The 17,660-nt window shown below is 43.0% G+C and overlaps 2 protein-coding genes across 2 annotated transcripts in view; both read right to left on the minus strand.

The window, feature by feature from the left end:
- Window positions 1-1,151: 1,151 nt before the first annotated feature.
- LOC311242396 (uncharacterized protein) lies at window positions 1,152-3,542 on the minus strand (the record flags this gene model as incomplete). Its single annotated transcript, XM_084331351.1, has 3 exons — window positions 3,434-3,542; window positions 1,306-2,083; window positions 1,152-1,186 (listed from the first exon to the last, which is right to left on the minus strand). Exons 2-3 carry the CDS (start codon window positions 2,036-2,038, stop codon window positions 1,152-1,154), a joined length of 768 nt encoding a protein of 255 aa, XP_084187477.1. The 5' UTR covers window positions 2,039-2,083; window positions 3,434-3,542.
- Window positions 3,543-13,397: 9,855 nt separating this feature from the next.
- Window positions 13,398-17,660, minus strand: part of LOC311242808 (uncharacterized protein) — a 64,989-nt gene continuing 60,726 nt past the window's right edge. The window contains exons 10-12 of the mRNA XM_084331851.1: window positions 16,399-16,533; window positions 15,520-15,670; window positions 13,398-13,975 (exon numbers count right to left, since the gene is read on the minus strand). Of these exons, the coding sequence (XP_084187977.1) occupies window positions 15,541-15,670; window positions 16,399-16,533 (265 nt within the window). The 3' untranslated portion in view covers window positions 13,398-13,975; window positions 15,520-15,540. The remainder of the gene's footprint in view (window positions 13,976-15,519; window positions 15,671-16,398; window positions 16,534-17,660) is intronic.

Here is a 17,660-nt window from a genome sequence, read left to right on the forward strand (position 1 = left end):
AGAATTATAAAATGAATATGTGGTGTTATGATCAGGGCTGAAGGCATTTAAAGGGTACAAATAAAAGAATTCCTGCACCAGAATGCAGGAAATGAAGTCTTTGTAACAAAACATTTCCTGGTAGGGGACCCCCAGACCCCCTGCTTAAAAAGTGGCCTGACTGGGGCTATATTTTGCACTATATTTCCTGGCCTGAATGATTTCCCCAGTCCGGCCCTGGTTAAAAGCCTCCAATGCTTATTAGTGTGTGTGCGTTTGAACGTTTGCATGTTTCAACCATACATTTCCATTTATTAAAAAATAAATAAAATAAAAAATGTTATGCCTCCTATAATAGTGGGGGTCGCGGCTCTCTGACACAGTTATTTGGGGGTCGCGGCCTGAAAAGTTTGGGAACCCCTGCCCTAGTGGACCTCTGCTGTTCTCTCTATATGGCTCTGATCAGCTTAGCTTAGTTAGCTTACGCTAACGCAACATTAATTCCGGTATTTAACGCGACGTGGGCATAAAGGAATGGCGAGGATGCAAAGCATGTTAGATGCATTTGACCCGTTGTGGGGAAAAAAACAACAGGCACTTATTTCGGGTTGCAAAATAGGCGGACTCTGAAGCAATGCTGTCTAACGTTAACACACGCTGCTACTGAGCTACTGTTGTGGCGGCCGGCGGATATGCATTGCTCACCAGGGGATTTTCAAAATACGAGTATCGCAATATGAATCGATCTTTTTACGTTGCATCAATCCTATTTGATAATTGATAATAGATCGATATATCGATCTGGATCGATGTATCGTCCCACCCCTACTTTTTATTACCCCACAGATACCCTGAAAAATACAAGTGAATGGAGTGATAAACTAACCTTTGGAGGAAATCCTTCACCTCTAGTCCTTTCCCACAAATCATCATGGTTCCTGCCTTTAGAAGCTCCGTCCTGGCGATATTCAGGTGGTGGTTTATGTGTGAACTCCTCAGACCGCTGCCTGTAGGAATCACTAGGAGGTGGTTTATGTGGGAACTCCTCTGGTCGCTGCCTGTAGGAATCACTAGGAGGTGGTTTATGTGGGAACTCCTCTGGTCGCTGCCTGTAGGAATCACTAGGAGGTGGTTGATGTGTGAACTCCTCTGGTCGCTGCCTGTAGGAATCACTAGGAGGTGGTTGATGTGGGAACTCCTCTGGTCGCTGCCTGTAGGAATCACTAGGAGGTGGTTTATGTGGGAACTCCTCTGGTCGCTGCCTGTAGGAATCACTAGGAGGTGGTTTATGTGTGAACTCCTCTGGTCGCTGCCTGTAGGAATCACTAGGAGGTGGTTTATGTGGGAACTCCTCTGGTCGCTGCCTGTAGGAATCACTAGGAGGTGGTTGATGTGTGAACTCCTCTGGTCGCTGCCTGTAGGAATCACTAGGAGGTGGTTGATGTGTGAACTCCTCTGGCCACTGCCTGAACTCAAGATCTTCCTCGTCGCCCTCTGTAAACCTCTGCTGTTTGCTTTGAGAAGCGCTCTGTTTCGGCGAATCGTTGGAGCTACCCGACAGCCGTTTCAGAGCGAGGGCAGCCTTCTTGTGACTAATCCGGTCCTCGAACGCCTGGAGTTCCCTCTTCCTCCGCAGAAGCTCCTCGTCATCGCTCCGAAGTTTTGCATATTCACTTTCCAAGTTGACGTCCTCGTCTGCAGCGCTTCCGGGATGACTGCCTCTCCAGTCTAGCGGCTCTTTGCTGTAGCCCCTCTCGGTCGAGTCGTCAAGCTCCCAGTCTCCCCTGGCCTTCTTCGAGTCGTTACGCTCCCAGTCTCCCCTGGCCTTCTTCGAGTCGTTACGCTCCCAGTCTCCCCTGGCCTTCTTCGAGTCGTTACGCTCCCAGTCTCCCCTGGCCTTCTTCACGCTCGCTGCCTCTCCTCCAGACCCGTGGTAGGGATCCCTGGAGACGCCACCGGCGTGAATCTGTTTGTCTTTCCACTGGTCATCGTGGTCGTCCCATTGTGCTGTGCCTCTGTCTCCATACAGCACCCGGTTGTCAGATCCCCTCGAGTTCATTCTCCCGAGATGATGTTGGTGAATGGGTGGGTTTTCAACGCTTTACTGCAACATAAAAAAAACATTTTTATTGTACATGAATTGTTGTAATGGTTGAGTGATGTGCCACACTTCACTGGGAAGCTGCACATTTCCTCAGATCTATGCTCAACATGCTGTGTGCATTTGAGAACTTGCAGCTTGTTGTTATAGAATAGAATAGAAATACTTTTAATCACCCTGAGGGAAATTTGGCACTACAAATCGCTCACAGTAAACATCTAGGTTACAAAACTATTTGTCACGAATAAGAATAAAAAATACGCCTAAGAATAAAGAATAAAATAAGCCTAAGAATAAAATAAATAATAAAATACGGTCTAGGATTTACATTTCCTATGTTATGTATATGCATTCTAATATAAAATCTACAGTAAAAATATACAGCAATCTACAGTAGAGAGAGAGAGTCAGAGAGTCAGAGATTGTATTTGCCATGTATGGACGAATCCACATTGGAATATACAGGTACAGAGCAAACACTGTGTGTCTACAACTAATCCAATACAGGAGCAGAGTAGAAACAGTACAGAAAAAATATGTAAACACAGACAGTATAAAAGGACAAATGCTAAAGTTGATATCAACATCCCCTAAAGTGCACATCATAGTAGAGTGCATAATGCATAGAGGCACAATTTACAGTAAAAGTGCATATAATCAAAGGTGGGTAGGAGGGGTGGGTGGGTGGGGGACACTGTACAAGCAAAACTGTACATTGGAATATTGACAAAACCATACTTGGCCATTTACTGTACACGGAGAAAGCTAAACTAAAACGTTGAATGATTGATTGATTGAACATGTTATTAACAGATTGCAGAATGGGTACAATACAGTACGGCTCAATACACACAATTGTTAAGGGGGTGCACACTCCTACCCACCCCCCCCAACCACCTCCAATGTACAGTCCCACCCCCACCTACCCAATCCAATGTACAGTTTCTACGCCTAATGTATATACTCTTTTCTTTCTGGACTCTTTTTGTATCACAAATACAGTACTGTAATTGCAAATCTGGTATGTCATAAATGTATAGATGTAGCAGTACTGTCTATCTGTATGTCATGTATGTCATATATGTTACGATGAATTGGAAATGGGGGACCCTGGTGTAAACAAGACGAAAGTCTTTCTCTGGTCTGCATCCCCTTAACAATTGTATGTATTGAGCTGTACTGCACTGTACCCATTCTGCAATCTGTTAATAAAGTTTTCATTCATTCATTCATTCATTCATTCATTCAGACCAGAGAAAGACTTTCGTCTTGTTTACATCAGGGTCCCCCATTTTCAATTCATCGTGAGTTTCCCGTTTTATCCTCCTGTCTGTTGACGTGACATCAACTCACCTGGTGTTAAGGACGACGAGAGGACGAGGTTCCTCCACAGCTGCTGGTTTGCAGAAACATGGATCTGGAAACATCCACTTGATCAATGAACCGAGTAACGACACCGAGCAGCCGAGCTGTAAAAGAATGGAGTTAGGTCCAAACTGAACTGCACTTCCGCCGGAGACAGCAAGCGACAACAAACCTTCCGGTCGGGCTTTCTTACAAAATAAAGGCACGGTTTTGTGCAAGTGTGCAGTAGTCAAATGTTATTGATTTATTTTGCACATTAAAACAACAAGCAATAACGCATTGTAATTAACGAACATATAACTACAACACAAATTATGTTTGCAAGAGTATCCTGTGTGCCGTGTTGGTCAGGACTCCCTGGAAGAAGAGATCTTGTATCTCAATGGGACATTCCTGGATAAATAAAGGATGGATAAATAAATAAATAAATAAATAAATAAATAAATAAATAAATAAATAAATAAATAAATAAATAAATAAATAAAGATCCTCTATGTGGCACCACAAACAAAATCCCCAATAAACCCCAGTACATACAGAACTCTGGCACCTTTACATGCTATCACATACAGAGTTATATGGGTTATATAATGCAGGTGTATAAGTAGGTATATATATATCCCTTGTGGCTTCCTAGAACTGCTGACACTCACTGGGCTTAAGAGATGAAATGATGGATCATGTTTAAAGCAATATAATTTTAACTGTTTACTATTTTTAAAACATTTTTTTACCCATGTTTAACATTCATAGCCTATTCTCAAGATATCTGTAACAAATTACACATATTTTCGAATTTTAACCACTTAAATTAGTGTTTGTTTGATACCACGTCAGTTTTTATTGAAAAAAAAACCTGAGAAACCGCCATATTCGCCATAGGCTACATCTATTAATTTTTGACACTACTTTACAGCGTGTCAAAACGGGACAAAATACCTGTGAATAAGAATCTGCCATTATAAAAAAGAAAGGTAGACTATTTCGGTCAGAAATAGCGGTCGGAAATAGCCGAGAGTCTAACGTTAGAAAGGACCGGTTATAACTAATATGTCTAGCGGGGGTACAGTAGACTTAGTTGCCGCTATATTTCTCAACACAGAGCCCCTCCCATGGTAGAGCGAGCCCTCTCTCGTCTCACCAGTGAGCAGCCGGGAGCAGAGGGGCGTGACCAATCACAGTGATCTAGCTGGCGGTGAAACACATAGATATGTTCTATATATATCTATGGTGACACAACTCACACGAGTGGGCCGGACAGAGTAGACTTTTTATGTGATTCTTCCCTTCATCAGGCCGATCAGGCGCACCTGCGGTAAACAACGGGCCACCTCCCTGAACAATTGCTTTCATCAGTCGCACCTGCGTAAACAACCACTGCCTCCCGCGAATATTGTTTTGGCCCACTTTGCTTCTGTGCATGACCTGTATCTCACACACACGACCCCCCCCCCCCCCCCCAATATTGTTTTGGCCCACTTCGGGGGAACGTGTTTGAAAGTGATCCTGTCTGTCCCCATTCTGCTCTTTCATCTCACACGCACACTGTCACACACACTGTCACACACACACTGTCACACACACACACACAAAACACACACACACACACACACACTGTCACACACACACACACACTGTCACACACACACACACAAAACACACACACACACACACACACACACAGGAGCAGTAGGTGGCTGCAGCCACATTCCCCATTATATCCCCGCCTCTGGCATGGTTAGCAGCCGGTGGTCTGCAGTGTAATTGCGCCACCTTGTGTTCGAAATCGGCATTGATTGATTGATTGAATTGATTGATTGATTGATTGAAAACTTTATTAACAGATTGCAGAATGGGTACAGTACAGTAAAGCTCAATACATACAATTGTTAAGGGGATGCAGACCAGAGAAAGACTTTCGTCTTGTTCATATAGTCGCCGGTGTGATCTTGTCTGCGTTGTGTTTAGTCGATTCGACCCCTGTTAAGGGATCGCCCTGAGTGGGAGTTTGATTGATTGATTGATTGAAAAGTTTATTAACAGATTGCAGAATGGGTACAGTACAGTACAGCTCAATACATACAATTGTTAAGGGGATGCAGACCAGAGAAAGACTTTCGTCTTGTTTACATCAGGGTCAGTGGCGGCCGCCACTGGGGGGCGCTAGGGCGCCGCCCCCCCCTCAGGCCCTGCCCTGGTTATTTTATATGAGAACAAGAACAATTATTTTTTAGTTTTTAGTTTTATAGCCCTATAAATAATATAAACATGTTTAAAATGAATAATATTTAGGGCGGCTAGGTGGTGTAGTGGGCAAGGCACTCGCCACCAGTGTGGAGACGCTAGGATTCGCGTGTTCGAATCCAGCTCTCCACATTGTTTTCAGTTTAGCTGGTTGTCCGCAGTAATACACATTGGCCGTATTACGGGGAGGGAAAACTGAAGGGTGGGGATCGAACGTTGTGAACAAGCGACTCCTACAAGTCGGTTGGTGCGCCTGCGCAGTATAATCAGGAAGTGTCGGGGGCAGCGTGAGCCTCCCACGCGTTACTCCTCGACACCGAGAGATCGAGCTGCGCAGGTGAAAAGATGCGACTGCTGTTACCTCAAGTACCGGAGGGGACTTGTGCTATGTATGACTTAGTCCACATTGCAGCCGGCTTGTGGGAGGCAAGAAACAGCGTTCGTGACAGGGGAGGGTTCAATTGGATGATACGAAATTGGGATGGGAGAAAATATAGAAAAAAATGGGAGAAAAAGTGGATAAAAAAAAAATAATAATAATATTTACTCATTTTAAGTATGTTTGTGTTTCCAATGCACAATATAACGTTACTATTTAAAATAAAAAATACTCGTTTTCAGGACTCACTTTTATTTTTATTTTTTATTTTTTTTTATTTCTCGGCCCGGGCTAGACGCGATAGCGCTCTGAGTGCGCGTCACTGTTCGATCGCTGTATCCGTCACAGCCAATCAGTGCGTAACGCGTTGTGCGTTGAAATATGACTATTATGTTGGAATCCGGGCGCGATTTGAAGCGGTCTAGTCAAGCGTTTAGAATTTCCGTCTAGAATCTCCATAGCCGCATTTCACGGAGACGCTCTCTGATTGGCCGACGTGGCGATGCCAGTTTTTTCCTTAGCCACAGTTTGCAACATGTTCGAAGCTGTGTGTTGTGAACTTGTGATTCAGTCTGGAGTCTGAACAGTGGGCAGTGAGTGGAATGGATATACATCGACAACAGTCTGGGGGACAGTCAGTGGACATACACTTTATTAAGCCCTCCGAGTCCGGCTGGACCACGTTTCAATTAAACAAAGTGAGTTAATTCTCTCTCTCTCTCTCTCTCTCTCTTAGCCAACTCAGCTAACTTTAGCTGCTGTTAGCCACTCAGCTAATGCTTAACTAACGCTCGCTCTCTCTGAAGAAGATGGTAAATGCAGAGCCTCCGCGACTTGTGCTTGTGGATAAAGAAAACAGCACAAGTGCTGTTTGGAGGTACTTCGGGTTTGAAGTAAACAACGAAGGACAAGCTAATGATGCCCCAATGCTATTTGCAAGCGGTGCAGAGCAGTGCCAACGCGGATCTCCATAAAGAAATGAGAGGTTCGTGACAGCTGCTATTTCAACGTCACTGTGACTGAAGCATTAAACCATTAACTCTAGTTTAATACATGATACGTTGTCTACTGATGGCGCATAATATCAACAGCTGATTCGTTGTAACGTTACAGCTTTCAGCTAACGTTAGCTACTGCTAACAGTTAGCTCCGTTAGCTTAGCTGCCCATTTATAAATACTGCATGGAAACGGAGTAACGTTAACGTTTAAACGTTATGTCGAGGTCATACAATACTACAGTCGACATAAGGTTAACGTTACCCCGTTTCCATCAAGTGTTTAAATAGCAGCAATCTTGTTGAAAATGTAACGTTACTAAAATTCTCTCTCTCTCTCTCTCTTCTGTTATGCTGCACCCGCCGTGGTCTCTCTCTCTCTCTCTCTCTCTAATTTCGCCGCGTGTGGGGCATAACCACTCAGACAATGAATGGTAACTTGTTTAAAATGACGAGATATACAAATGTGTTTATTATTGAATGGTTCTGACATCATCTGAGAGAGAGAGAGAGAGAGAGAGAGAGAGAGAGAGAGAGAGAGAGAGAGAGAGAGAGAGAGCTGTGCGTGTTTGTGTTGGGCTATTGGAAACGTGGTTGCATCTTGCATTTGACTGACTGATCATATATTGATCGATGGCAATGGTGATAATATTCGCCAATGCGTGCCTTGTACATGTTTGCAAAATGTTTGGTATAGCGCCCCTAGTGGCGAAGCATCCACGAGCCGCTACTGATCAGGGTCCCCCATTTTCAATTCATCATAACATATATGACATACATGACATACAGATAGACAGTACTGCTACATCTATACATTTATGACATATCAGATTTGCAAATACAGTACTGTTTGTGATACAAAAGTGTCCAGAAAAAGAGTGTATATACATTTGGCGTAGAAACTGTACATTGGAGGAGGTTGGGTGGGTGGGTAAGGGCTGTACATTGGAGGTGGGGGGGGGGGGGGGGGGGTAGGGGACACACACACATTTTACACTGTACATTGGAATACTGACAAAGCCTTACTTGGTCATTTGCTGTACAACTAGGTTAGGACATTTACAGGGGCCAGTTTCGAATTGCAGTCTCCCGTAGGTGTTTTTTGAGAGTGTTTTTGAAAGTGGGTAGTGATTCACATTCCTTTACAGCTTTGGGTAGGGCGTTCCACATTGATGTGGCATAATTGCGAAACGTGTTTAGTCCCTTGTTTGAGCCGAATCTGGGTTTAACATGATTTGTGGAGCTCCCTCTGGTGTTGTGATCGTGGTATTCACTGACCTTTGGGAAGTATTTTGACATGTACATGGGTACCTTGGTCGTGTAGTGTATCTTGTAGACCAGGCCCATTGCAAGTTGCTGTACTCTGTCGTCTACTCTAAGCCATCCTAGGTTGTCAAAGTGGGCAGGGGTGATGTGGGTTCTAGGAGTAAGGTCAAGCAGTAGTCTGACCAGTTTGTTTTGAGATGTTTGTAATTTTGTTTTTAGCGCCTTTGAGGTGCTTTGGTACCATGAGGTGCAAGCATAGTCGTAGTACCCTTGAATGAGTGCTCCTGCCAGAGTCTTCAGGGTATTCTTGTTTACCAGTGAGGAGATCCGGTACAAGAATCGAGTTCGTTAGTTGACTTTTTTTATTACATTGGATGCCATTTTGTCACAGGAAAGATTTGCCTCTAGGATGGAACCCAGGTAGGTAATATCTTCTTTCCTTGTGACAATATTGTCACCCACTGTAACTGAGAAGCCGTCGGTCTTGCTGAGTTTGTTATTTGAACCGAAGAGAATAGACTCTGTTTTGCCGATGTGTAATGATAGTTTGTTATCGGCGAGCCATATGCAGATTTTGCCTAGTTCCGAGCTGAGGTTTTTTTTCAACCTGTAACTTGTTCCTATCAGAGACCAGCAGGGCTGAGTCATCCGCAAACAGGAACAAGTTGCAGTCACAAGCTGACGACATGTAATTTGCATAAATTAGGAACAGTAGCGGTCCTAGTATGCTTCCTTGTGGAACACCATAGCTCACTGGGAGGGGGGAGGGATAGGGTACCGTTTACCTCCACCATCTGTTCTCTCCCCTCCAGGTAGGATTGTATCCAGCTCACTGATAGACTATCAAAACCAATTGCTTTTAGCTTGTCAATCAGAATGGTGTGATTGACAGTGTCGAAGGCCTTTTGTAGGTCCAGCATGACCATGCCGCAGTATTTGCCCGCGTCCACCTCTTGTTTGATGTGGTCGTTCAAATAGAGAAGGCATGCGTCAGTGGAGTGGGATGTTCTGAAGCCAGATTGGAATTCGTAGATTAGATTTTTTCCCGCGAGGTACTTTTCGACCTGTTCGTATACTATTTTTTCCATGACTTTCGAGATGGAGGTAAGGATAGAAACAGGGCGGTAGTTGCCTGGGTCTAATTACGTTAACGTTACCTAGCTAAACATACTAGACGTTAGCAAAGTCTACTGTCGTGAACCATTTTAAATCAGGGCATGTAGAGGAGTTTCGGGAATGAGTAAAATGTGCAGGTCCTCTTCTCAGACCTGTGGTTACACTTTGGGGCAAAGCACTGCACACACCATGAGCAAGCTAGCTAGCTACTAACGTTACGTAAAAAACAATAACATTATAAACTAATATGTACAACAAAACAATGATTTACATTAGTATTATTTACAGTGATTTAATATGCAGTGAAATAACGTTATACAATTATAAATACAAATATTAAAAAAATGCATGGTTGGCTTTAGAGATAAATGGTTATGATCACCAGAGCACTAGTGTTGGGTGAAACAGATACTAGCCACAGATTCAGGGTCAGTTATTTTCCCATTGTACGAATTGTTAAAACTTGAGTACAAAATACAAAGAACGAAATACAAAATATAGAATATAGAGTAAAAAATTAAAAACACTATAACCAACACAAAAGACATTAGACATTTCACACTTCCTCCCCCAACCCCCCCCCCCATGACCGCCGGATCCGCCAGGACCCGAATTTGTTCTTAATTGCTTGCCTGGATAAATAAAGGTTAAATAAAAATAAATAAAAAATCTCTATGCCCAAGTACTTAAAATTTTCAACTATGGGGATGTCAGCCAGTAGTTGCACCGCTTTGGCCAACTCATTAGAAGACTCAGGGGCCTATAACTGCCGCAGTCATTAGGGTCCTTGTCTTTTTTAAGTAACAAGGAGATCAAGGCCATGTTAACGTCTCTCGAGAATCCCCCGTTCAATAGCATGTTGAATCATCTCGAACAGCAATGGGCCCAACTGGTCCCAGGATGCCAAGTAAAACTCAGACGGGATCCCATCCCAACCCGGTACCATTTACCATTTATGTAATAATAATAACAATCATCATAATCAGGCGGCTAGGTGGTGTAGTGGTCTAAGGCACTCGCCACCAGTGTGGAGACGCTAGGATTCGCGTGTTCGAATCCAGCTCTCCACATTGTTTTTCAGTTTGGCTGGTCGTCCGCAGTAATACACATTGGCCGTATTACGGGGAGGGAAAACTGAAGGGTGGGGATCGAACGTTGTGAACAAGCGACTCCTACAAGTCGGTTGGTGCGCCTGCGCAGTAGAATCAGGAAGTGTCGGGGGCAGCGTGAGCCTCCCACGCGTTACTCCTCGACACTGAGAGATCGAGCTGCGCAGGTGAAAAGATGCGACTGCTGTTACCTCAAGTACCGGAGGGGACTTGTGCTATGTATGACTTAGTCCACATTGCAGCCGGCTTGTGGGAGGCAAGAAACAGCGTTCGTGACAGGGGAGGGTTGAATTGGATGATACGAAATTGGGATGGGAGAAAAATATAGAAAAATGGGAGAAAAAGTGGATCAAAAAAAAAAAAAAACAATCATCATAATCAATAGTAACAATCAACTATATCAATCACTCATAATGAATAATAATTAGGGCTGTCAGTTTATCGCGTTAATTAGATTAATTAATTACACAGCAAATTATTTTTCTCCGGGCAAGACGAGCGGTTATAACGCTCGGATTGAGAAGAATCAAATACTCCCGATCCATGATGTGTGGTGAATTATGTTGGCGACACGATGGACATCAATACTTGGAATGGCGATCAGATAATTGGAATATTCTTTTTGGGGTACATCCTAGTCAAGGTAAGGGGTATATGATATCAATCTTGCGTTGATCCAAGCATGTTTTCAATGCGATCCGACCGTGTTTGTGTAACGTTAGTCCACAGCGTATGCCATTGATGGCGATCAAAGCATCAAAGAACGACCCCCCCCCCCTTTCATGCATTCATGATGAAACATAATACCTATCATATGCATTTGATTTTTTAATTGTAGCGTGTGTAGGGACGAAACGCCAATGGATTTAGTATAATACACGTTGTGGGTTATAACCAGCCTCCCAGGAATTAGCCTGGATCATTCCAATATAACACTCATATTCACCACGGTATAAAAACGGGAACGTATGGATGGACATTTTTTTTCTTCTTTTTTTGCATCTTGAACGGAAGGTTCTTCCTGTCAAATGACGATGGTATTGTATCCATAGCTATAATATAGAATATAGTTATAGCTCTACAAACAAGGTGACGGATCCCTACAGTATATATCTATTGGTGGCGTCGCAACAAGCGGCTTTGTCTAATAGCCGGCACTCAAAGTGTTAAAAGCGAAAAAGGAAAAACGACCCAGTAGTTTTTGGCACTCAAGCCGTTAAGGAGCAGTTCCGCTGGGGATGCCTTGGTGGTTGGTGTGCTGTGTTCCTGCAGGTTAAGAGGAACCCATGAAGGCGTTAATGGAGACTGCCATGGCCCTGTGATGCCTTTAGGCTGTGTTTCAGAGTCTGCACAAATCTCTCAGCTAACCCATTGGTTGCTGGGGGTGGTAGGGTGCAGATCTAATGTGTTTAACTCCGTTAACCTTTAAGAAAGTGTCCATCTACTGAGAGACGAAATGGTCCTCTCAGCCGCTGTGGATTTCATTATTGCCACTTCGGGCCGTTTGCTGTGGGCATCCACCGCCACAAGGAACATTTAGTCTTCGTCAGGGGCGTATCTAGACCCAGCACTCTACTGGGGCACAGAAGATTTTCTTTTGCCGGTTTTGGATGGTTTTTGGGCGAAAATGGGTGGATTTTGTAAATTTTTTTTTTTTTTTTTTTACTTTATTTCGGTTTTAGGGTTAGGTTAGGGTTATGTTATTTAATTATTTTGGGGAGCCAGCCCCCCAAACTCCTGAAATGCATAGAAATCTATGAAATAAATAACAATCTGACATTTATATTAAAGAGCTAGCCCCCCAAACCCCTAAAATACATAGAAATCTATGCATTTTGGAAGTTACTATATATATAGTCAAGAAAGCATTTAGTCAAAAGTTTAAAGTGCTTTACTTGCATTGAACATTGAACATTGAGACATCATTAGAAAGCACAATGTATGTTTCCATAGTTACGCAGATGACACACAATTGTACATCTCTGCTGAACCAAATGATCACACAGCTATAAACTCCATTTCCGCCTGTCTCTTAGCAATAAACAAATGGATGACGAACAACTTCCTAAAATAAATGAGGGCAAAACTGAAATCCTACTAGTCGGTCCTATAACAAAAAGAGAAATGTTACAGAGCAATATGGGGCAACTTACTCCTTGGATCAAACCCGAAGTTACAAGTAAATAACCTACACTGGCTTCCGGTAACATTTAGAATTGATTTCAAGGTCCTCCTCCTTATATACAAAGTATAAACATTGCGATCATCTACTACTGGTCTATTGAAGGTTCCAAGCCACAGTCTAAAGAAAATCGGGGATGCAGCCTTTGCTAACTATGCACCAAAGTTATGGAACACACTACCTATGGACATTAGGGAAGCTAGATCTCTTAATATTTTCAGAAATAAGCTAAAAACTTACCTCTTCACCATAGTCTTCTAATACACCCCGCTGTTGATTGTACTGTAGCACTATTTTACTCTGGCCATTCTATTGCATAATTTTACTATCTATTCTACTATTCTATTATTGCACTGTATTATTGGTGTGCAAACCAGTCAACTTACAAAAAAGAGCCTGTTGGAGGATTTCAACAAGATAAATGCGACAACAGTGCAAAATATTTCACTATAATATTTCAAAGCGAAGTAAAAAATATTATAATAATTATTTGATCATGTTAAAAAAGGGAAAATAATATATATATTTTTTTCTATCAGTGGGGCACAGATGATCATCAGTAGGGCACGTGCCCTACTGATAGTGGTCTAAATACGCCGATGGTCTTCGTATGGCCAGTGAGACGAACAAATGAAATAAAAACAGTGAGACGACAAGCAGTAGGGTCTCTTCTGGAGCGCTTTATAAACAGGCTACATAGGAACATACCCAGAATCAAAAAGGTCTGGAGATTTGGTCTCGTACTTTACATTAAAATAGAAATTACATTAGACGTGTCCATGGCTTACTGTCCCAATACAGTGCTCGTTGACCCCAAAATGGCTGCCCAGTAAGGGTGTAACGATGCAACCTCACAACGATTAGATTCAATTACGATTATTCAGGCAACGATTCAATGCATCATGAAATCTCTTCATTTGACCACGATTCGATTAATTTTCTATACATTTTCTATCAGTTAATTCCCCCCAAAATGTTGAATACACAAATGTGGCTGGGGGAACTGATTCACTCAGCATGAATGGACTATAGGTAGAAAGAAATCGATTCTAACATTCAAATCGATGCATCGATTCTAACACATTAGAATCAATGCATTTCGATTAATCAATGCATCATTACATCCCTACGTGCCCAGTGTGCTATTTTATGGAACCAAGATGGCACCCTTTGTGTTCGGCTCTGGGTTGTCCGTCTTCATCATTTTGCTGGGGGTTCCCAAACACTCTTCATTCATCCTGGAGTGAGGAGAGGAGAAGATACAAGATGATTTTTACTGATAACTAAGCATGTTCCACAAGGTTCAAATTATTATATATATATATTTTTTTACAACTTATATTAACACTTTGACTGCCATGAAACGTCTTTTCACGTCATTGCTGGCCATGCTCAAGTTGCCGGGGGACGCTGTACAGCGTCCTTATATCAATATTTCAAAAATCTGCGATCGGATTCATTTGTCCCCTCCGCTGGCCTGAGATCCACCAGCAGGACCCACTGAGCTCTCTGGCGGTTCCGGAGCGCCATCTGATGGCCGATCGGCGCAATTGCCAAACAGGATGTTGAATAGAGGTTGCCTTAGACGACCATAGTACTTCCGGCGCTCGCTATAGGTCCCGCGACTCTGGCTCGTCACACTACACAGTGATCGATTGCCAATAACTCGATAAACAACATGATTTGGACGTATATACCATTATACAAGCTGGAGATGGACCGGGTAAATTTACATCCCATAATGATAAGATTTCAACTCGACGATGATCGCCCAACGGCGCGCGGAGACTGGGGTGAGTTTCAGCGTGTAACGTTACCGTCTTCGATACTAACTGATATTATCAACATTTGACCCACATTAGATGATTGGTATAACGCTGCCCACGGAATTATAAACGCCCCCTAGCCCATCCGGTCAACATCAGATGACGTGTAGTAACTTCTAGAAGTACGTCTAGTTGGAATTTTTTATATCGCGCTGATTGCCATAAAACTGTATTGCATCATCAATATAATGCATTTGGGGCTATAGATCACGTTCTGGAGAAAGCTGCAGAAAGAGATGAAAACATACTTATACATTAGACCATACTTTACTATGAATATGTGAATGAAAAAGTTTAACGTTGCTACACAATGAACAATACATATAGGACTTTGAATGGGCCCTAATAATGGCAATGTAGCAATAGAATTTAAAAAGTTATAGCCATGCAAAGAAGGGGTACTTCTCCATAGACAAATAGAGCCGGCAACCTATGGTATATCATTAATTTAACCCAAGGCAACCAAAGTGTTAATAATGTAATTTCATCTTTAACCCTTTCACTACCACACTACCAAAGGGTTAACCCTTTCACAACCACACTACAGACTGTTAAACTGCAGAAGAAGAAGAAGAGCGACCACCGGGTCATTTCCTGTCTCGTCTGGTGCAGGGGTCACTAACATGAGTCGTTCTTTTACAGGAAAGCAAGTTACAGTACAGATGGAGCAGTCTATGTATGTTCATGAGTCTATAGAATATTATTGAGGTCCTGTGTACAGTACAGTATATATATATATAGGTTATATAAATCTCTAATGTCTCACATGTTATTGAGGTCCTGTGTACAGTATATATAGGTTATATAAATCTCTAATGTCTCACATGTTATTGAGGTCCTGTGTACAGTACAGTATATATATATATATATAGGTCATATAAATCTCTAATGTCTCACATGTTATTGAGGTCCTGTGTACAGTATATATAGGTTATATAAATCTCTTAATGTCTCACATGTTCTCGTGCTCCTCTCCCTCAGGAGTGGGGGGGGTCCCAGACATGGAGATTGACCTTCCACAGCTCGATCTGCTCGTCCCACGAATGACGACTGCATTTCCTGAACTTATTAGGAGTCCTAGGATGAACTCCGGGCTGGCGGCGGTGTCTGAGAGAGAGAGAGAGAGAGAGAGAGAGAGGAGATTATTTAGCATCCATCGTTCGTCATGTTTATATTGTGAATAGGAATGTGTTGAGGGACCACACGATGGGAACCAGCGGTTTAAGTGACGGTTGCAATAAACTCGTTAACTATCATGAATGAGACTTGCTCTGAAATACGGGAGATCAGCGGGAAAACTGTCCTCGTCACATCTAACGTTACCAAAACGGACACACAGCACTTCAAATTATACCTCAAAGAGACCAGACGAGCATACAATTGAAAACATTATATTGTCTATATTGACCATTGTTAAGTATATTAACACTTTGAGCGCCACGCCGTGTTTTCCTTTTTACCCCCTTGAATGCCACGGTCCACTCCCAATGTTAACGTTAATATCGCCTAATCTATGTTTTAAATTATGGCTATGTGTCTAATCTGCCCGTCGCTTATCAAAGAATCATTTTCCAGTCAGTGTTGTCAAGGCAGATTGTTTTTTTATCGCTTCATTTCTGTTTGAGAGCATTGAGAGCACGTAACTATCGCAAACACGAGTTTAGCCGTGAGTGGCTCTCAAAGTGTTAAAACCACCTCCAAATCCTGTGTTTTGATCAGAGAGCTGCAGGTAGAACAGGGCTCGTTCTTTCCTAGTCTACTTCTACCTAAAGTAGATTTCCCCAAATTGTTGGAGTCTTCCTTTAATTCATGCAGTAATGTGGTCCATGACTCACTTGGGGATCTCCTTGATGTATCGGCCGTAGGCCAAGGTGGTTTTGCCACAGTTGATCTGTTCCTGTCGTCGTAGCAACATAGAGACATCAGGCTCCATCTCTCCTTTGTTGATAGGAGACTCTATGGAGCCAGAACTACACACATAAAGACACACACACACACACACACACACACACACACACACACACACACACACACACGGCGGGTTAAGAGTCAGAACTACACACACAGGGCGGGTTAAGAGTCAGAACTACACACACAGGGCGGGTTAAGAGTCAGAACTACACACACAGGGCGGGTTAAGAGTCAGAACTACACACACAGGGCGGGTTAAGAGTCACAACTACACTATAAATACCTTCCTGTAACTAAACACTGTTAAAATACCCTCCTGTAGGACTTCCGGTTTTGAGATGGGTGGATAGGAGACTACTGAAAGAGCTCCCGGTCAAATAACTCGAGAAAGGGAAGTAAAACCGTCTAAAACAGAATAAAAGGTGAAAATTCAAAGATATAAGAGAAAAGGAAGGATGTGCACGAGAAAAAGTAAGAGAAATAAGACCCCAGAAGACGTACAAACACCGGAGGAAAAATCTAACCTCGAGGAAATGACTGAAGAAATGGCTCAGACGAGCGTGACGCAGGGAGGCAGGGAAGGAGACCCCGTGGAGCCCGCCTGGTTAACAAGAATACAAACGACCATGCTGGCTGGGCAGGAACTACAAGCCAAGGCTAACCGAGAGCTACAAGCTAACGTGCAGGCTAATGCAAAGGCTATTCAAGCTATACAAGACAGCATACAAGTTAGCACACAAGCTAACACGAGGAACGTGCAAGCTAGCGCGTTGGCTAGCCAACAAGAGTTACAAACTAGCATACAAGCTAGCGTGATGGCTAACCAGGCGAGCACGCAGAATATCCAAGACAGCATTGATGGACTGAGGGAAGAGTTGAAGAGGGGACAGGACGAACTCAGAGGGGAAATGGATAAAGGACTCGAGGCAATGAACGGAAAAATACAAGAGCAAGAGAAAGACATAAAGATGTTGGAAGAAAGGACGGCCGATACGGAAGAATGGAATACAGAAATGCATGATATTCTGAAAGAGACGCTCGAACAACAGAACATGATGAGAGGAAAGCTAATGGACTTGGAGGGGAGGTCGAGGAGAAACAACATACGAATATGGGGTCTGAAAGAGGGGATGGAAGGAGATTCGATGGTCAAATATGTGGACAGCCTGATTCGAAGAGAATTAAA

This window comes from Notolepis coatsorum (assembly GCF_963971535.1).
Source record: "Notolepis coatsorum genome assembly, chromosome: 16".
NCBI classification, from domain to species: domain Eukaryota; kingdom Metazoa; phylum Chordata; class Actinopteri; order Aulopiformes; family Paralepididae; genus Notolepis; species Notolepis coatsorum.